Genomic DNA, 20,736 nt, shown 5'->3' with positions numbered 1-20,736 from the left:
CAGCAATAATAAAAGAATCTTGCTAGCATTAAGTATTTTTATTTAGAAAGGTTTTCTAACAGTACAGAGTAGTACCTCTAGGTTTTTTTGTTTGCATCTCTTTTATTGTTGGCAAGGGATGTTAACACCCAGGTAAATACTTTGTGACACAGCTTTGCTGCACCAGTGTGACTGTGTTGTTGAGAAAGAGTAGGTATAAATAGTTTATTTTGTTTATCTATGGAGCTAAAAATACATACAGCCTAGATTTCCAGACCTCAGTGGTGGTTGTTGTAAGGAGCAAACAAAATGCATCCCAAATGATTTCCTGCCTAAATTATTTGTAAGCATTCATCTCTGTTTATGGCAATTCTGTGGGACTCTGAGAAGAATTGGGGAGTAAAACACCTCCCCGAATCCTCACGTGGTCTTGCCGAAGGCGTGGTCACCGCCTTTGAGTACTCTAGCTTCTGTGATGCTGTGTCCTTGTCAGTCTGATGGCTTTACTTCAGAGGATAGTTTTCAGTAGAAACCATATTGGGACTGGTTGTTTCCAAGGCTGGTTAACAGAAATCTGTTGGACTAGGTTCTGTAATCTGTATTTAACTAATTTACATGCTAAAAACAGTCCTATAAAAGCTCAGCAACCTGCAGAGAGCCTTCGGGCAGGAGCCTGTCCAGCCTCAGGGCCCGCTGACGTGGGGCCTCCAGCTGTGCCTGTCCCCTTCCAGAGAGGGCCGGTCACTGGGGGAGTGAGGGAAGGGTCATCGGAGGCGAGCAGTGAAGATAAGTGGTTCTAAGAGGGTTGCGGGTCCGAAACAAGACCAAGGCGGGAGTCCCTAATCTGTGGTCAGTGAACTCCAAAGGGGAGTCCATAGAGAGACTCAGGCTGCCCGGAGTCCTGTCAGATGACAGGCAAAGGGCTGTGCTTCGGTGCAGTTGGTGGTGAGGGAGGAAGGTAGCGTTCATCCAGTTCTCAAAGGGCCCCTGGGTTAGGGGTAAGTGTGGAGCCAGCAGTCTGGGGTGCTGAGTTGTGAAGCGGGTAGAGGGTCCAGGTGATGGGAGGCTGGGGGCGGCAGGGAAGGAGGGAGCACTGACTGCGTGCTCCCCGCCTCTCCCTCTGCCCCGCCTCTGGGTTTACACAGTCCTGCCGCTGGGGCTGTGGTCTGGGGCTCAGGGGAGAGAGGGGCTGTGGCAGATGGGAGCCCAGACAGAGGGTTTGCAGCCGGGCCGAGCAGGAGAGGGCTGTGGTCCCCACCTACAAGGAGAGCGCCTCCCGCCTGCAGCCAGCAACCACGTGAGACTCTGAAGACTCTGCTTTTTGTTCCTAAATCACATGTGCTGAAATCTGTTAACATGTAAACGTGGGTATGATTCTTATTCCAGAGACTAGGAGTTTTGCATGTGGGACAAAAGCTTGAAGAACAAGATGAATTTGAGAAGATTTACAAAAATGGTAGGTCATTTCTTGAACAGAGGCAAGATTATTCAAATTTTGAAATAAATATTTTGGATTTAGAGCATTGATTGTCAATGATTATTAACTGATTTTTCCTTTTTTTCCCCCACAGCCTGGGCTGACAATGCAAATGCTTGTGCCAAACAGTATGCAGGCACTGGTGCCTTGAAGACTGACTTTACCAGGTAAGCTGTGCGCCGAAGTCACATTCCGGTCCAGGGGTGCACTGTTCCGGTGCATGGTAGACCGCTCGGGCGACTTTCACACGAGAGCTCCCACTGGTGCCTGGGCCTCGTCCCAGGCCATTAAGCTGGGACTCGGGGGAGATGAGGCCCAGGCGCCGGTGGCTTCTTAGCATCCCTGGGTGATTCTGGTGCACAGTGGGGTTGGGCACCTCAGCTCCTCTCAACCGCCTGCGGAGCACCTGACTCACCCCAGGCCCATTCAGCAGGTCTGGGGAGGACCCCGAGACTGTGTGCCCACGTGATGCTGGGGCTGGTTTCAAGGACCGTACTGGGTAGTGAGAGGTTGGGATGTGTTGCATTTGTTACAAATGTGGTTGGGTCTTTTTCTGCTGTATGGATTCTCTGGGAGCAAGATAAGATTTCTAGTCTGTTTACTTTATGCCACTTAACCTGGGTTATGCGTTTCTCTTCTTATTTCTTGTCTTTGCGAGTGGAACTGAGCACGTTTCCTCTTTGTGTCTCCTGTGGTAATGCTCTAGAAAGAGGATGCACATTTCTTGGACTCAGTACTGGTTTCTTTTGTGAGATGTCTTCTTTATATATTCAGGAATTTTAAAAAAGAAATCTTTATAATTTATTTATCTCCATACCACATACTTATTGGCTGCAAACAGTGTGAGAATTTAATATGCAAATCTGTAACTCAAAACTTAACCTCTTATTTAACCAGAACTGGAAAGAGAACTCAGTTGGGACTTATAATGGATGGCTGGAACTCATTAATACGGTATTACAAGAACAACTTTTCTGATGGATTTAGACAAGTAAGTTTGTTTTCTGATGCTAATTTGTGGTTATTTGGTGGCTGTATCTTTGTACTGTTCCCCATACCTAATTTGGGAGTTATTATTTTGCTTTTTTTCTCTTCTAGGATTCCATAGACTTATTTCTTGGGAACTATTCAGTGGATGAATTAGAATCTCATAGTCCGTTAAGTGTTCCAAGAGATCTGAAATTCCTGGCTGTAAGAAACCTTTATGTTTTTTAAGTTGTTAACAGCATTGTGACTGAAGGTACAGATGGTCCAGCTCCCCTTGACATAAAACATAATGTTGCTCTAAATGGAACATGAACACTTAAGTTGCCGCAAGGAGCAGATCAGGGAGAAGAGTGAGGTCACTGTGGGATGTCGCCCTCTCTCACAGCTGACTGTCCTTTGCGGATCCTTTGTTTGGTTTTGTTCCTTTTCAAAGCATTGTCCTGGCTTTTGCAGTACAGTGGCGTGAATCAGCCGTAATTACACACATGGCCCCTCTCTGTGGAGCCCCCTCCCTCCCCACACCCGGCCCCTCGGGGTCGTCAGAGGGCCAGGCCGGGCTCCCTGCGCCACACGGCAGCTCGTCACCAGCTCTGCATTTTACACATGACCACGTGCTGCTTTCTTCACTCGTCCCGCTGCCCCTCCCCAGCTGCGTCCACGTGTCCATCCTCTCCATCTGTATTTCCCGCCCTGCAGATAGGATCATCAGTACCATTTTTCTAGATTCCACATATGTGGGTTAATACACAATATTTGTTTTTCTCTTTCTGACTTCACTCTGTAGAACAGGCTCTGAGTTCATCCACCTCACTAGAACTGACCCAGATTTGTTCTTTTTTTATGGCTGAGTAATACTCCATTGTATATATATACCACATTAAAAAAAATCTATAAACAGTAAATGCTCGAGAGGATGTGGAGGAAAGGGAACCCTCCTTCACTATTGGTAGGAATGTTAACTGCATAGCCGCTATGGAGAAAAGTATGGCATCCTTACAAAAACTAGGAATACATCAACCATATGACCCAGCTACCCCACTATTGGGCATATACCCCGAGAAAACCACAGTTCTAAAAGACACACGCCCCAGTGTTCATCGCGGCACTGTGTATGATGGCCGAGACGTGGAGGCACCTAGATGTCCGTTGCAGATGCTGTTTAAGTGAGAACACAGACATGGAGCAGGAGTGAGGGCCTCTCCTTTCGGGGAGACACTGCTTCCCCCGAGCTTCAGGATCTGCTGGAGGCAAACTTGTGACATGGAAGTCAGTGTATGTTTTCGTCACGTCTCTCGTTATTGACTCGGTCACCAGACTTTGCAAGAGCCTCTCTGGGGTTTCATGCCAGTGGGCAGGGTGTCCTGGAGTGGGGCGCCTGGAGTCTGAGTAGACATCTGGGTGACCTCCCTCTGCTTTCTTCAGCTCTTCTAACCTGTTTGAAGATTTGGGCAGTTATGATCAAAACTCTAATGATGTTTTGCTGAAAGAAAGGTATTTTGTATATCAGATACAGAAGTGTTCTGTTGTCTTTCAGGGAAAGCAGACAGCTGATTTTACAATCTTTGATTAGCATCTTACGTGGTGGTTTCTGTTTCCTTTTCCAGTTGCCTATTATCATGGTTGTTGCCTTTTCCATGTGCATTATCTGTCTGCTGATGGCTGGTAAGTCTGCACTCATTTCACATTCATCTTTTAGACTGTTGAACTTTTCTGTACAGCATCTTGAGTTTGCGCCTGCTCAGTACATGGTGTGTCCCGTTAAGCTGAGTAAAGGGAGCAGGTGACGCGAGTCCTTAGATGTGACAGGAAGGAAAGCATATACTCGGTAGCTTGATGGCGTGTTTTTTTCCACTTAAGCTTTTAATTTTTTTTTTTTTCTCGTTACCAAAGTAATACATAGTAATTACAGAAAATACAGTTAGAAAAGAAAATGTTATCACCTTGCCTTTCAGAGATAAGCTAATTATTCTTTAACGTTTTGATGTTTTAGTCTTTGTAGGTGTGTATGATTTTTTTTTCAAAAGGCAGATCCTATAAACTTTTTTGTACTGTCTTTTTCACTGAGCAGTATAAATATTTATCCATGTCTTTTACTTTGAATGGCTGCAAAGTATTCCGTTGATGGATGTATAGTTTATGTGACCAACCACCTATTGTTGGGCGAGTCAGTCTTATTATAGATTAATACATAGTAAATTTAAATAGAAACATTGCCTAGGAACCTGAGCTAACAAACGGGTCTTACTGGTTTTCTTTTTCCTCTCAATATTTTCCTGTGTCACTAAGTTAACGGGGTTAAGTTACTTAGCTGCTTATTTAGTAACATTCGGTGCTCTGAGAGTGAGAGTCTGTGACACTCGTGTTTTGCCTGGAGGTGCAGCCTCAGGCACTCGAAGGGGCGCCTCTGCGCTCAGCCTCCGTCCTCTCAGAGTGTCCCTTTGTCCTCCCTGCACAGACCTCAGCTCCCCCTTTCTGGGTTCCACACTACGGCGTGTCCCTCCCTCAAGAGCACTCCCCTCTCCTGACAGCGTGAGCACTGCGGGGTCTCATCCTCAGAGGCGCCCTGCTCTGTGGCGTCCAGCACCCATTGGGTAGTCATGCTTTGCATACTTGCTCATCTTTCTGAGTGCACCAGCAGCTTTCTGAAGGCAGAGACCTGTCTTACTATTTTACCTCCTGCGCCTAGGATTCAGGGTGCACGTACCAAATTGCCTCAGCCATGTCCGACTCTTTGTGACCCCATGGACTATAGCCCACTGGACTCCTCTGTCCGTGGGATTTCCCAGGCAAGAATACTGGATACAGGAAGCCCTCAGCAAACGTTTCTGGAGTTAGGGCCTCCTGTTCACCCCCCACACTGATTCTGCCAGCTTCCCCAGGGGCGGCTCGGAGCCTGTTCGCCTCTGTAATCCCCGCATGTTTAGCAGTGAAGGTGGTCACCACACAGGAAGGAGCTGCCCTTCTGTTACTCTAGGGCAGAGGTTAGCGTATGTTTTCTGAAAAGAGCCAGACAATAAGTATTTTAGATTCTGCAAGCTACATATGGTCTCTCTTGCACACTGTTTTTGCAGCTGTTTGAATATGTAAAAACTCTCACAGTCCAAAAACAGGCCGGGGGCTCTCAAGTGCCGCATCGCTGTGTGCCGTGATGGGGGCCTGTGTCACGTTCGGGGCAGGAAGGAAAAGGAGGGATCAGCAGACTGTGCTGCTCACGGTTCTGTCCACGCCCTCAATCCCCTGACTTCTTTCTTTAACACACTGCCCAGTGGATGCCTTTTCTGGGAGCCACGCCACTGTTGAGTTAGCTTTGTTATCTTGGTCTTTTTATATACACACATTTTCCTCTAGAACGTCTGCAAAGGCAGGGACATCAGGACCAAGACTCAGCCAGAACCAGTGGACCATCCCTTTAGGGAGTGACCAGGGTGGACTTGTGAGGAACCGCCTTTCTCTTTATCCAGAAAGAGCTTTAAAACCCAGAGCTGTTAGAATTAGCAACTGTATAAATATGCATGTTGTACAAGTGAAGATGGACTGGATGCTGTGGATAGTAATCCCTGATGTCAGTTAGTTGTTGTAACATAATGATGTTTGTGGTGTTTAGATATGACAGTGTTTGATTTCTAGCCCCTACTTTGGTTTTTAGTGAAAGTCGCTCAGTTGTGTCCGACTCTTTGCAACCCCATGGACTGTACAGTGCATGGAATTCTCCAGCCCAGAATACTGAAGTGGGTAGCCTTGCCCATCTCCAGGGGATCTTCCTAACCCTGGAATCGAACCTAGGTCTCCCACATTGCAGGCAGATTCTTTACCAGCTGAGCCACAAGGGAAGCCCAAGAATACTGGAGTGGGTTGCCATTCTCTCCTCCGGGGGATCTTCCTGACCCAGGGATCGAACCCGGCTCTCCTGCATTGCAGGTGGATTCTTTAATGTCTGAGTCACCAGGGAAGTGTAGTCAAGTGGTTCTCAAGTGTGGTCTCTCGACCAGCAGCATCAACATAATCTGGGAACTTGTGAGAAATGCAGCTTCTGGGGCCCTGCTCCAGGCCTGCCAAAGCACACAGGCTGGGGATGAGCCCAGCAGCTGACACTGTTTCCAGCCCTGAAGAAGATTCTCGAGCCAGCCAGAGTTAGAGAACCACTGGTTCAAACCTTAACTGAGAGGTTCTTATGTTTTTCCTTTGGATGTGTTTGTAAACTTTAATGCTGTCAAGATGTGCTAAACAGCTGAAAGCTGGAACTAGTGTCAATAAAATGACTTGTTATTTATCAGTTCTTTGTTTTTTAAAATCAACAGGTGACACGTGGACAGAAACCCTGGCCTATGTGCTCTTCTGGGGAGTCGCAAGCATTGGAACATTTTTTATTATTCTTTACAATGGCAAAGACTTTGTTGATGCTCCCAGATTGGTCCAAAAAGAAAAGATAGACTGAATTTGTGTCTGTGGAAAGCGGCTTGGCCTGGAAGATTCCATCATGCAGAACTGGAGTCTTTACTGACCCGCTTTCCACGGCAGCCGAGATCTTTGTAAATCGTTTATCCAGGAGCACATCTTGTGCTTGGTGTGGGGGTGATGACTTAGAGTTGATCTGGTGTTACTGCCTTGATGATCTCTTTACTATATTGGCATAGTTATATTTATAATTTGAAGCTAGTCTGTAATTAAAATGTAACCTGAATTCAACCCACAGGATGGAAGGAACCTATACATCATCAGTTTAATCAGCCATTGAAGAATGAGTAATATATTTAAAAAATCTAGCTTCTTCCCTCATTTGAAACAGTGAAAATTATTTTTCTAGCTCAATTTATTGTCACTGTAGAAGCAGTTGCTATTAGCAGGCTTACTTTTCCATATACCTTTGAACTTTTCTTAACAGTTTAACAGTAAGCTAACTCTAGTCTGTTCATAACGTGTAAATCTCCTACATAGAGATAGTTGGACAAAATTGTCCATGACTACATAGTAGGAAAGAGGAGACCAGGGTCTGGTGTTCCTCTTGAGTTCTAGTTGGGCTGCCTTACGAGTTCAGTCAGCTTGAACTGTGCAGTGTAAGTGTGATGAAAAAAGTTCAGATATACTCTATCTTTTTTAAAAGGTGTAAATGAAATCAGCGAATGTAAAGTCTATTCCTCATGCTAGAGGTCCAAAGCCGCCTCGGTCTTCGGGATCGCCCCGGTGTGGGAAACACCCTCGCTTGGTCAGCGCCTCCCTCCTGACCCTCGAGCTTTCCTAGGGTCTTTCTTCGAGACACGCGGGTCCCTGAGCGCGTCTCATGCCGAATTCCATGTTGCACTTGGAGGCAGCAGCTGCTTTTCCACGCACGGTAGTGTTGACACTTTTCACTCTGTAATTATTTTTGTTAGTTCTCAGTAAGTGTGTCTGAAATTTAGTGCTTCCAGGTAGTTATCGTTCTCCAAATCAAGGACCAACTTACAGCTTTAATTTATGTGCAGAAATAAACCTGAAGAATACGCTTTAGAATCTGTGCATAGTTCTAATTAATAAGTCGGAAACTGTATATTGAAATTGTAATTATGAGGTTTAAAAACTAGAAAGTATCTAAGGTAGTGTAATTGCCACTATTTTACAATAGTTCGATTAAATACTGCTGCAATATTTGTGTTGTGCTTGAAAATATGTACAGGTTTTTTTTTCCCAATGGTAATAATATCTTTTGTTGTCCTTAAATATCTCTAAAAAGCGCCTTGATTTTAACATCACCTTTTTTCCAACATTATCATTGATAAACATTAATAAGAGTTGTTGCTTTTAGAAACTCTAAAGGAAATAATAGCTGGAAAACCCTCTGTAGCTTAAAGTCAGTCGTTAACACTCACAATAGGGTAAGTAATTAGAACTGCCTACTCTTAACTTGTAAATAGCATCATTTGTTCCAAAGAGGAAATATCAAAACTCGGTTCATGTCTACTGTGACGTACTGGGCATTTCACGTTAAGAACTTATTTCAACAACCACGACAAAGACCAAATCTGAACTGCTGATGTGGCTGTTTTGCAGTGAATGGGCTAATGTTAGTGTGTTAGACCTTGAGGTGTCAATATTTCAGAAACCTGCAGTGATTTTATTCCTAAATTCATGTACTGTCTCATCTGTAAGTGAAAATAAAATGACATATTCTTTTCTAACTAATTTTGGTGTCATTCCTGTGCCTTGTCTTCAAAGGGATATTCTTTTTTATTTCAGAATTTTAAGAATCATGCAAAGCAATGCACGGTCATCATTATCTTTAAAATACTGTGTTCTTTGCCACATAGGCCTCTCCGTTTTGGCAGTTTGGTTCATCAAAGCCAGTAAGTCACATTCTTCTTTAACCTCATCTCCGAAGTGTCCTCTCATCTCTCACGTGAGCCATATTCTCTGCACTAGAAACAAGTCACTGGGTCAGCGCACTCGGGGAGGGGACCACGCATGGTGCGGATACAGGGCGGGGGGCTCTCTGCGAGTCTAGTTGTAGCCTGGAAAGAGGGAGCGATCCAAAGTCGTGATTCAGAGCTGGTGAGAATCAGGTGTTTGCTGTGCTGTGCCTTTGGGTCTTCTGCCCATTTCTGTTAGATTGCCTGTCCTTAAAGATTTGTTGGAATCCTTGTCTGTAGAGGAATTCTCTGTGGGTTATGTGTACTGTATGTTTCTTCCAGTCTGTGACCTCTCTTCATTTTCTTGTGACTTTTGGTGGAAGAAGTGTGTGACTTCAGTGGTGTTGAATTTACCAAAAATTCCCTCCCACTGCTTGTGCCTGAGTAGGGCCACATGGCTCAACTCCAAGGGGGTCCTTGTGAGATAATTTTGTGTTTTCACCTTTTAGGTCTTTTTGCCTCCCTGTAAAGTAGGAAAAGGGTCTGTGTCCATCCAGGTAGATCAGATTATGCTGAGGTAACAAATGAGCCACAGATCTTAAGGGCATAAAAAAAACACGAAGGCTTATTTCTCATTGCTTCTGTGTATCCTTGAAGGGCCTGCTGCGGCTCTGTGACGTGCCGTCTGCTTTCTGGGGCCTGGTGACAGGACAGCTTCACACGGGAACATGACCAGTTGTCCTGGCAGGAAGGAAAGGGAGACATTTCCACCTGAAGGTGACAGCCCCTTCTGCTCACATTTCATTGGTCAGAGCAGGTCGTGTGGCCAAACCTGAAGTGCGGGACGGAGGAGCACAGCCCGGGAGGGACTCTGCTGTGATCCGACCCGCGGTCCAGTTTTCTTGTCCCGCGTGGTTCCCGGGAGAGGTACAGCACTGTCTCTGTAGGACTGCGGCTCCCCCCACTGCCAGGGGCGTCGGGCTTCTGCGCTGCCAAGAACGCATCCTCACTCCGACGCCTCTTGCAGGGTGGTCTGGCTCTGCCCTGAGCTCGGGGCCCCAGCTCCTCAGTCTGTGGGCCAGAGGATTCTCCGGGGGGTGTTTTGCAGTAACCCGAGTCCTGCTCATAGCTTTTTTTTTCTTTTGACAATAGGAATCTGAGATGAGAGCCATTTGCAGACATCAGATATAGTCACAGTTGTCTCAGCTCTTGGGCTTGTCAGAGGTTTGAAAAGTGACTCCTAGAGAGGGATGTGTGTGTAACGCAGCAGCACCAGAATTTTTTGTCTGGGATTTTTTTTTATTTACAGAGCATCCTGTGAAGCTGAATTTGGATAAGGCGCACATGAGAGCAAGCACTTGGCCTTGGAGTTGAAGAACGTGGGCTCTGGTTTGTATTTGGACCTCACTTGAGGGTTGAACTTGGTCTCTTCACAGTCTTTGATTCTCATCCACACGGCAGTTCCCTACGATCGCCATGCACACACACACCTGCCGAGAAGTCCAGGTAAGTCTACAGGCGGAAGGTCTTCCCCGAGGTCCAGCTCCCGTCCTCCGTGTTGGACATCATGCAGAGGCGCCATGAATGGGGTTTCACTCTGGGGAGCAGAATAGTTAATGAGTTGTTGTGACATGTATAATTGTCACCACGAATGCCCTGGTCCTGGCTGAGCTGGTTAGATGGCCTGTTTGTTCTTAGCACTTCCTTTCACCGATTATTCTGAGCATGACTTTGTCTTTCCTTTTTGTTTTAGCCCAAGGCCCAGGCGTTCGTCTTTCTTCATTCACCATTTTCAGTGATTCATGCCTCTTGTGTATTTAGTTTTCTAGCTGTACAGAGCTACTGTGTCATCCATTAAAATATCGGCTTACATTTCATGTCCTAAATTGATCTCCTGTTACAGTCAGGTTTAAGCGTAGACTCTGAGGTGAGAAGCAGAAAGTACAGCTCGTCAGTCGTGTCTAGGAGACCTGGAGATGTCCTTCTGTCTGAGCCTTTGGGAGCAGACCTCCTTCTGGGCTCTTTACTCCGCACTCTCGCCCGCTCATGTCTCCTCCCGGCTCTATCCCTGTCCTGGCTTCCTGTTGCTGGAAGGCAGTCTCACGGTGTTGTGAGTCAGGAGGGTGACTCCTGTGATCCAGGGGGCGCGTATGGGGGTCTCTCAGCTGACAGGGGGGCTGGTCTCCCTGGCCCAGGTTGGTCTGGTGTGACACAAGGGAGGCTGGAAGGTGGATGCCACTGGTTCTGTGAGCTCAGCACCTCCGCGTGGCCCTGCCGCCTCGGGGCGGCCCGAGTGAGGGGTCCGGTAATCCAGGTGGAGGCCTCTGTGGTCGAGCCTCTGACATCAGGTACCTGGTCGGAGCACTCAGAAGCCCATTCAGAGGCCCGGGGAGGCACACAGACCCCCTCTCTGTGAGAAGGACGGAAAGGAAGCCGTGGCTGTGTCTGCAACACTGGGGTTTTTGTAGCTTTCCACCCTAGGCCCTCTTCTCCACGTACACACTTGCCCCTGGTGATGCTGTTTAGACCCCTGGTTTTGAATAGCATTTTTATACTGTGATTCCCAAAAATATACCTCTAGATTGGATCTTTCCCAAAGCCTAGATTCTAATGTTCAACTGCCTACCCCATATTCCCCCCTGATTCACAGTTGCCTCAAACTAAATGCAGTCTAGCAGAGGTTTTTTTTTTTCTTTTTTCCTTTTTCCAGAACTCTTGATTTGTATACTCTGTAGACTGGTTGGTTCCATGCCCAGCTTTCTCCATTTCAGAAAATGCCACCAACATCCACCCAGTAAGTGTGACATTATATCCCTCTCCTTCTTTCAACTATGCATCCTGTCCATAAGCAAGTTTTGGCAACTCTTCCCTCTAAAATACACCTCAGATCCACCAGTTCCTCACGTCAGTGTCCACACCAACCACCGTCTCGCCTGTGGACTCACTAACCCCATGTATAGCCCCTGTGGTCCCTTCTCCACAGCCATGAGTGATCTTGCAATGTCAGCTGGTTGACACAGGGTCCCATGTTAAGACCCTCGGGTGAGATTATGCTGCTCTCTGAAGAAAATGAAACCTCATTGTCATGGCTACCAGGACTCATCTGACCTCTGTAGGGGACCAAAAGGTCCCCTTCTGCTCCCTAAGCCCACCCACCTTCTCTCTCCTCCCCAGTCTAGCCGCAGGCCTCCTTTCTGCTCCTTCTCCCTGTGGGCCTTTGCACTGCTATTGCCTCTCCCTAGATGGACCTTCCAGCAATTCCAGTAACTACAGTTCCTTCTTCAAAATTCAGGCCCGCTTCTCCTCCTCAGCCACTTGATATTAGCATTGTTCCTCTCACACCGTTACTGGGCTTGTTTATTTCCTCCTTAGAAAAGATTGCAGTCTGTAATCGTATCATTTATTACTGTTTCTGTTCCCTTCTAGAGTCTAAGAGCCATCAAGTCCAGGGACCAGAACTGTCCCTAGAACCTCCCCAGGGCTGCTTTTAACAGACTCCATGAAGGTGGATCCTGTGCAGGTGGGCAGTAGCCAAAGGACCCGAGATTCCCCTGAAGAGACCGGTCAGAAAGCTCTGGTTGAGAATTTCTTATTTGTAGATGTACTTTTTGCCTTAAAAGGAATTTTTAAACTGGTCACTCTTTTTCTTTCTTTCCCTGAATGTTCAGTAGAAAATGTTGGGTGAGTCCTTTTCCCCAGCTTTTCTGTCTATAAAGTGCAATAGCCATAATTGTTTATGTACAATAACTTATAAAAAAAACCTAACACAGTAGGTAACACAGCCTTTCCACCCCAGGACAGTTCTGAGGTCACACCCAGGCCTACTGAGTGGGTTCTCGTGGCCTCTGCCAACAAGGGATCCTGAGGTGGGCAGACTACCCAGGACCTCTCTGTCTCTCAGAAGGGTTGGAAACATTCTGCAGCAATTCAGAAGAGCTCACATGCTGCTTAAATCCAGCAAATTGGAATTTTTTCCCTGATTTTTCTTTGGGATGCTGGCCTTCCTGTTACCATGTGACTCTGTTTTCAGGTGATGGCCTTCACACACTACTGCACTGGTGTGGTCAGTGCATGGGAGGAAGCAAACATAAAAAAGAGAGCAGACAGATTCTCTGTTCCTTTATTTTCCTTTTTTTCCAAAATTAGGTAGTATGTTTACAGAATGAGGGGGAAAATCTGTGTTTAGAGATTTCAAAACTACATCCCATAAATGACCAAAAAGATCGAGAGAGATACTTGTTTAGGGTTTTATTATGACAGTGGCTAAAAACACAAATATTTCCCTACCTGATTTTTTAGCACTAGGAGTTGGCGTGTTCTTAGTGTGAATAGAAGGCTCTCTGGAGTTCCTGTCTGGTCCTGATGTCATGGTACTGCTAAGGGTGTGGGGATGGAATGTGCCTTTCTTTCTCCAGCCTCTTGAAGGAGGGTGGACGGATGCCAAGATGACTACTTTGGTGCAGTCCCTAGAAAACAGCCAGGAAAGGCCTTTTTGAAACAGGACTTAGTGGTTCAAGAGGATGACTGTGAAATGTTCTGCTCTTCATGCAGTTCTCAGAATCCAGGATAAAACTGAACCGAAACTGGAGATACTTTTCATCTGGAGCACATTAGTCTATAATAATGGTTCTTCATGTGTTTGACTTTTGTGAGCAGAAATTATTTTGGAGAAGTGACTTTTCCATACAAGTGCTCAAAAGTGCTCTCAGGACTTTTAAAGGTCACTTTTGATGTAAATGTGCCTGAACGTTTGACCCGTTCCCCATCTCTTCAGGAGGGCACCGGTTCTCAGGTTGGCAGGTTCCAGGGGGTGGCCTGCGCACCAGGAGTGGTAAGTGCAGCCGGGGGGCTGGCAGGGACACCGTGGTGGAGGACCACCGAGGTCCAACCGCTGTGAGTGCGGTGCTGCTTGAGGACAGAATTTGTGTCTGCACTCCTAAGGGCCCTGGCGTTCGGGGCTGAGACGCCCCGCGGAGGAACATCCCCAAGAAGGGTGGCCTCTGTCCTAAGGGATCGTGACTGAGGGCTGAGGTGGGGACCGAGCTGTAAGGCTGTAGGAACAGACTCGGTGTTATTTACTGTCAAGTGTGCCCACTCTTCAGGCCTTGATAGCTGAGGGGTCTGGACACTGAAGAACCTCTGATGAGAAATCACAGGACTGGCTAGATGTGGTACGTAAATGCATACATTTTAAAGCCAGGTGTTTTTTTTTTTTCTATTACAGTTTATCACAGGATGTAGGATACAGTTCTGTGCCCTTCAGTAGGACCATGCTGTTTGTCCATCCTGTATATAGTAGGCCCAAACTCCCAGGCCATCCTTCAGCCACCATCCTTCCCCCTTGGCGACCTCAAGTCTGTTCTCTGTGAGTCCATTTGCATTGTGTTTTAGCTTCCACTTATGAGTGATATCATGATATTTGTCTTTCTCTTTCTGACTTACATAGTATGATAATGTCTAGGTCCATCCCTGTTGCCCTAAATGGCATTATTTTGTTCTTCTTTATGGCTCAGTGATCTTCCATTGCATATACGTACCACATCTTTCTCCATTCATCTGCTGATGGACATTTAGGTTGTTACCATGTCTTGGCTATTGTGAATAGTGCCGCCAAGAACATAAGGGTGCATGTATCTTTTTGAATTCTAGTTTTGTCTGGACATATGCCCAGGAGTGGGATTGCTAGATGATACGGCAACTCTAGTTTTGTGAGGAACCTCCATATTGTCTTCCAGAGTGGTTGCACCAGTCTACATTCCCACCAAGAGTATAGGAGGGTTCCCTTTTTTCTACACTTTCCAGCATTTGTTATTTGTAGACTTTTCAGTGATGGTCACTCTCACCAGTGTGATGTTTTAATTTGTAGATTTTGATTTGCATTTCTCTAATAATTACTGATGTTGAGCATCTTTCTTGTGCATATTGGCCATCTGTACATTGTCTTTGGAGAAATGTCTGTTTAGGTCTTTTGCCCATTTTTGGATTAGGTTGCTTTATTATTGTTGAGTTGTATGAGCTACTTGTAAATTTTGGAAATTAAGCCCTTGTTAGTAACATCATTTAGCAATATTTTCTCCCAGTCCTTAGGTTGTTTTTTTGTTTTATGGTTTCCTTTTGCTGTGTAACAGCTTATATGTTTGATTAGGTCCTATTTGTTTATTTTTGCTTTTATCTCTATTGCCTTGGGAAACTAACGTAAGAAAATATTGGTATGGTTTTTGTCAAGAGAATGTTTTGCCTATGTTCTCTTCTGCGACTCTTATATTTAATTAAGTCTTTAAGTCATTTGGGGTTTATTTTTGTATATGGGGTGAGGGTCTGTCCTAACTTCATTGATTTACATGTGACTCTCCAGCTTAGTCCACACCATCAAGCGGTCTTAAGTTGTAAGAGAAAAGCCATCTCCAGCTGATGTCCCAGGTGAGTGTTTAAGTGTCTTTAAAGATGTCTGTACAATCTACCCAAAGAACCTTCCTGTGCTTCACTGAGATCATGGGATTCAGGAATGTTAGAACAGGAAGGGACCCTCTCAAGTCAGGATGACCTTGACCTACTTACTGCTACAGGTAAAAAGATAGCAGATGTTTGCACGGTGGACTAATGCCATGTCATAAATACGGTTTCTTCACTTAAAAGAAGCTCTGTTTGAGACCAATCTTTCTATACATTTTAGAAAAATTTATGTACAGGTAAGTAATTTAACACTGACTGTAAGCTGTGATCATGGTCTTTCCTATAGAGAGCTGGTCATTATGTCCAAATATTGCCTATGGGAACGTTGGCTTCACTTTCATCCTTGCAGTGGCTCTGGCAGCTCATGAAGGCTCTGAGACACTGGGGTTTGGGTTTGTTCATGGGGAGGACTGGCCTTGGCCCCACGGAGAGGCCGCAGGTGAGGGAATCGTGACCTCCTGTGTGAGCCCTGGGCGAAGCCTCTCTTTCTTTATGGCCAGCCCATCCTCTCAGGGAAGGAGAACACAGCTGATGGCAGGTTCACCGTGACTGAAAATAGAACTTATTTTGCACTGATGACATTCAGATTTGTCATCTTAGGCACCGAAAACTCCTTTTACCAACTTCTCTACAAACGAATGCCCTCTAACGTTTTGAGATTTCTTCAGGGGAAAAAAAAAAAACCTGCTAAAATTTTATTTCATAAAAATTAAAGTCAGATTTCAGTTCACAGTGCACCCTGCTTGTTGGACTTTGCTGCCATCAAGCAGCCACCTTCCAGACTCGCCGTGGGAATCCTGCCTCTCTGGTGGCAGGGAGGCGACGGGGACACAGGGCCGCCTGCTGGGCGGGACGGGGCTCCTCCTCGGGGAGTCACCTCCTCACCTTCCTGATCGGCGAGAAGACAGCGGACCGAGTGCGTCCGGAGTCAGGATTTCCGGTAGCAGCTGATGTGCCCCGCTTTGGGCGAGCAGCCGGCGTCGGTCCTGGGGTGCCCGGCTCTCAGGCCACGGGGGCTGTGTCTCCGCGCCTGAGGCAGCGTGTGATGAGCGTGCCCAGGGCCCCGAGTGGGATGCACATGGTGGAGGAGGCCACGAGCAGCCCGATGACGGCCAGGGCGTGGGGCGGGTAGTCCTTGGTCACCAGCTGACCCTGAGGAGAGAACCCGAGTGTTAGGAGATGCCCCGCTCCGCGCACAGTCACTAGGGACCCGCGGGGCAGACGCAGCCCCTGAGCCCTGAACACAAGCAGCGCGCCTGCTGTTGGGAGCGCCCATGGGAATAAGAAAGGCTGGTGCTCAAGGCAGGAGCTCCCACCGGCCCCGGAGTGCAGCCAGTGATGCGAGAGGGCTGGACTTTAAATTTTATTTAATGACTTCAAAACCGCCATGTGCATTGTTAGCTACTAAGTCCAGTAACGCAGCTCTCATCTCAAGAGAAGGGTTGATGGACTTAAGTCGGCAGAATTTGTGACGTTTCCTTAAATGCGAAATGGATGACAAACCAGTTGAGGCCCCAAAGCCAACAAATGCTGCCTTCTTGCCAAGGAAGCCTGCTGTCAACCAAAGTACATATGATGTGTAAACCAAAACGCCACGCCGAGTGTGGCTCTGGGAAGCAGCCCACGGACCTCTGTTGCTCTTTGTGTTTTACGTGACGCTCAGATACAGAAAAGGCTTTGACACACACACTAAAAACGCTCCAGAAAGTAGTCAGAGAGAGAACCTTCCCCGACATAATAAAGGCTATAAACAACAAACCCATAGCAAACATTCTCAGTGAAAACCTGAAAGCATTTCCGCTAAGATCAGGAACAGGACCATTCTTAACACAGTTCCCCCCACTACCTGTTTTGGGGGCTTTATGTGAAGTGTGGTTTTGTAGACCTGCTTTGTATTTGTAGGTGAAGATACTAGTGTTCTCTTTTCCATGTAAACTGAATAAATTGCCCTCTCAAATTACTATTTCTATGACTTTATAACAGCCTCTTTCTCTCATAATCAGAGTGAAAGGGTATATTGTATATGTTCAGTCTGTTCTGAAATCGTTGAGTACACCCCCTTAATGATTTTGTTCCCCCTCTTTTTATTTACTCAGGAATTAGACATTTTAAAAATGTCCGAGACTGGTAATAAAGAAGCTTGCAGAGTTTTAGCCAAACAGCATGTACATCTAAGGAAACAGAAAGCAAGCACTTCGGCTCTGAGTTCACAAATCACTCCCATGTCCACACAAAAGGGATGAATTCCCAGATGACCATAGCAGGAACAGCGCCTACTACAAGAGTAAGTGGGAATCTTTATATCCATCACTTTATGACTTTTTCTGGGATGCTCACTTTTAACTTTCTGTATTGGAGAATAGCTGGTTAACAATGTTGCGATAGTTTCAGATGGACAGCAGAGGGACTCAGCCATACATGCGTATGTGTCCATTCTCGCCAGACTCCCTCCCATCCCGGCTGCCACATAACATGGAGCAGAGTTCCCTGTGCTATGCAGTAGTGGGTTTATTCAGTATCACTTTGGAAGTCCTAGCCACAGTGATCAGAGAGGAAAAAGAAAGAAAAGGAATACAAACTGAAAAAGAAGGTAAAAATATCACTGCTTTCTGTGTATAGTATGTCATCTGCAAATCCTAAAGAGGCCACCAGAAAACTACGGGTGCTAATCAGTGAATTTGTTTAAAGTTGCAGGATACAAAATTAATGCACAGAAATCTCTTGCATTCCTATACACTAACTAAATTCCTATAACTAACTAAAAGATTGGAAAGAGAAACTAAGAAACCCATTTACCATCACAACAAAAAGAATAAAATACCTAGGAATAAACCTACCTAAGGAGGCAAAAGACTTGTACTCAGAAAACTATAAAACACTGATGAAAGAAATCAAAGATGACACAAACGGATAAAGAGATCTACCGTGTTCTTGGACTGAAAGACTCTATACTGTGAAAATGACTATACTACCCAAAGCAATCCACAGATTCAGTGCAATCCCTATCAAACTACCAAGGACATTTTCACAGCGTTGGAACAAAACATTCCACACTCTATATGGAAACACAAAAGACTCGGATTTCACAAATTATTAGAGAAATGAGAACTACAATGAGGTCTCAGCGGGAGAGGGGGATGGAATGAATTGGGAGATTGGAATTGACATATGTAACATGGTATATAAATAGATAACTACTGAGAACCTGCTCTGTAGCACAGGGAACTCTGCTCAGAGCTCTGCGGTGACCGAAATGAGAAGAAAGTGCAAAAGAAATGGATGTAAGTCTGACTGATTCACTCTGTCACGCAGCAGGAGCAAACGCAACATCGTCAAGCAACCATACTCCAATAAAGGCTGAAGAAAGCAAGGAGCTGGATGATGGTTCCCCATCGCGACAAACAACTGCCCCTATTCTGGAGAGGCACTTGGTTTCAGAAAGCGAGACCCCCGAGACGGCAGATACCTGGGCAGCGTCCCAGGCCTGGTACCGCAGGGTCCCTGTGATGATGTAGTCGCTCAGGTAGAAGATGAAGAGGCTGATGATAAGCAGCGGGCTCACGCCGCCCCACATGACCTTCCAGTACCAGTTCAGGGCGCGTCCAGTCATGGCCTTGAGCTCGCTTTCAAATCTGATTGGAGAGTGGGGAGAGAAAGTCTGGATTACCCGTGCTCTTGGAGGCAGGCGGTCCAGGCCACAGAGCCGTCTGTGCGTAGGAAGCTTCTGTGCTGGGCACCAGTGGTGCTTGGACACGACCACGGGGCCCTCTTCCCTGGGGGAGGTCAAGGGCACAGGCTGCCACCAGCGGGGCAAAGGGACCGCCCACAGGTGAGTGGACATCAGGACGCACCCCTGGGCCTGGCCTCCAGGTGGAGGCCACTAATGCAGACAGGAGGGCAGCGCCCAGCGCCGGGGGCACAGAGGGCCTGGGGAGACGCCCGCGAAGCCGGCCTCAGCCCCGGGGACCCCGAGGGCAGCCCTGCCGCCTGTCAGCAGCTGTAGTGCCTGCAGCCCACCACTGTGATCTCCATCCTGTCTGCGAGCGCGCTCTTTGTCTCTTATAACTTGACTCTTTTACCTGAGTTTATAAATAGCATGATAGTATCTGTCTTACTGTAGACTGGAGAGACTTCTCCAGGATTCTGGAAACTACACTGAGAAAGTGCTGGGAGTCGTGGCCTTCGTGGGTGCATTTCCCGGCCGTTGTCAGGCGGCGCCTCCTACCTGCTCAGCCCGTACAGGTAGCACATGGCGACCGTCTCCACCAGGACGATGAGCAGCAGGGACAGCGTGGCAGCGTAGTCGTTGAAGATGTCGAACCAGTAGCTGCCGGCCTCCATGGTGAACACCATGCCGATGGCGCAGTTGGCGAGGCACACCAGACCTGGGACCACAAGACCCCTGCTCACCCACCTAGACAGCACCTATTCACCCAGCTTCCGTGGGGCCAAGGTGGTGGGAGGCGTGTCAGCAGGACTTCCCGACACTCGTTCACGGAGGGGTCTAGCAGCGGACACCCGACTCAGTGTAAAAGGTAAAACTGGGGCATTGCTGTCTAAGTGATCTCACCCGGGCTGTGGGTCTGCTTATGTTGTTTATCCCAACAACTCGAGCTTGTGGGAGGTGAATTGGGGGGAGGAGAGTTGAGCTGCAGGACCCCCAGTAGAGGACTCCATCTGACCGGAAGAGAGAGGGGTAGGGAGGGGGAGAGGAAACAAATGCTGACCCAGATCCCACGGCGCCTTTGGCATTTGTCCCCTGCCGGCTCCTGAAGGCTGTGAGTCAGGTAGCAGGAGCCGAGCCCCCTTTTACAGGGTGGGGGGAGCCACGGCTCAGAGATGTCAGGTAACTTTCCCAACGTCACACAGCACGACAAGAGACAGTGATGGAATTCAGACACCCCCCCCCAAAAAGTATGAGACCCTAACGCTCCCCCCTTCGCTGTCCACTGCCACCCGCCATGAGCCCCACCGCTGTCCTGAGGGGAGAGCAGGCTGTGAGCCGTCGGGGAGCTGTAGGCACACAGTGCTGGCTCCTGGGAGGAGAGGCACTGGTGGGCGCTGACGGGCTGTTGTACATGTGCTGGAATGGTGTCATCAGAGGCAGGGCTTGGGGGTCCCAGGGTCCTCCAGACACTGTGGGTTGGAGCGGAGCAGGTGGGTGGTGGAGTGAAGTGGAGAGGCATGCTTGTCCACTGAGAGCAGAATGGGCAGATACGTTGTGTGTGGGGTATCAGTGGATTTTTTCACAGACAGAAGAGAGACAGATGATTGCCACTTGCCACTGGAGTGTATGGGTGTGAGAGCTGGACTACAAGGAAAGCTGAGCACCAAAGAATTGATGCTTTTGAACTGTGGTGTTGGAGAAGACTCTTGAGAGTCCCTTGGACTGCAAGGAGATCCAACCAGTCCATCCTAAAGGAGATCAGTCCTGGGTGTTCATTGGAAGGACTGATGCTGAAGCTGAAACTCCAATACTTTGGCCACCTGATGCGAAGAGCTGACTCACTGGAAAAGACC

The 20,736-nt window shown here is 47.3% G+C and overlaps 2 protein-coding genes and 1 long non-coding RNA gene across 8 annotated transcripts in view; 2 read left to right on the top strand and 1 right to left on the bottom strand.

Moving 5' to 3' along the window:
* Positions 1-8,599, top strand: part of SACM1L (SAC1 like phosphatidylinositide phosphatase) — a 67,001-nt gene extending 58,402 nt beyond the window's left edge. For both annotated transcript variants that reach the window (XM_043885761.1, XM_043885762.1), the window contains 6 exons: positions 1,366-1,435; positions 1,551-1,623; positions 2,354-2,447; positions 2,555-2,647; positions 4,048-4,105; positions 6,742-8,599. In XM_043885761.1, coding sequence (XP_043741696.1) covers positions 1,366-1,435; positions 1,551-1,623; positions 2,354-2,447; positions 2,555-2,647; positions 4,048-4,105; positions 6,742-6,878 — 525 coding nt within the window. In that variant the 3' untranslated portion in view covers positions 6,879-8,599. The remainder of the gene's footprint in view (positions 1-1,365; positions 1,436-1,550; positions 1,624-2,353; positions 2,448-2,554; positions 2,648-4,047; positions 4,106-6,741) is intronic.
* A 1,636-nt stretch (positions 8,600-10,235) lies between these two features.
* Positions 10,236-20,736, bottom strand: part of SLC6A20 (solute carrier family 6 member 20) — a 52,986-nt gene continuing 42,485 nt past the window's right edge. For 4 of the 5 annotated variants that reach the window (XR_006337491.1, XR_006337489.1, XR_006337492.1 and 1 more), the window contains 4 exons: positions 19,442-19,601; positions 18,683-18,848; positions 16,102-16,368; positions 10,236-10,360 (listed from right to left, as the gene is read on the bottom strand). Coding sequence is in view for 1 of the 5 variants with exons in the window: in XM_043885759.1 (XP_043741694.1) it covers positions 16,219-16,368; positions 18,683-18,848; positions 19,442-19,601 (476 nt within the window). In the remaining 4 variants the exon portion in view is untranslated. Of the gene's footprint in view, positions 10,361-15,886; positions 16,369-18,682; positions 18,849-19,441; positions 19,602-20,736 lie in introns of those variants that run through there. The other variant, XM_043885759.1, reaches the window with a different exon arrangement.
* On the top strand, positions 14,757-20,620 carry LOC122682718. Its single transcript, XR_006337499.1, has 3 exons — positions 14,757-15,183; positions 17,313-19,751; positions 20,469-20,620. It is a non-coding gene; the product is annotated as an uncharacterized LOC122682718 (long non-coding RNA).

This window comes from Cervus elaphus, chromosome 24, assembly GCF_910594005.1.
Source record: "Cervus elaphus chromosome 24, mCerEla1.1, whole genome shotgun sequence".
Classification (NCBI taxonomy): domain Eukaryota; kingdom Metazoa; phylum Chordata; class Mammalia; order Artiodactyla; family Cervidae; genus Cervus; species Cervus elaphus.
This window is presented reverse-complemented; position numbering and strand designations above follow the sequence as displayed.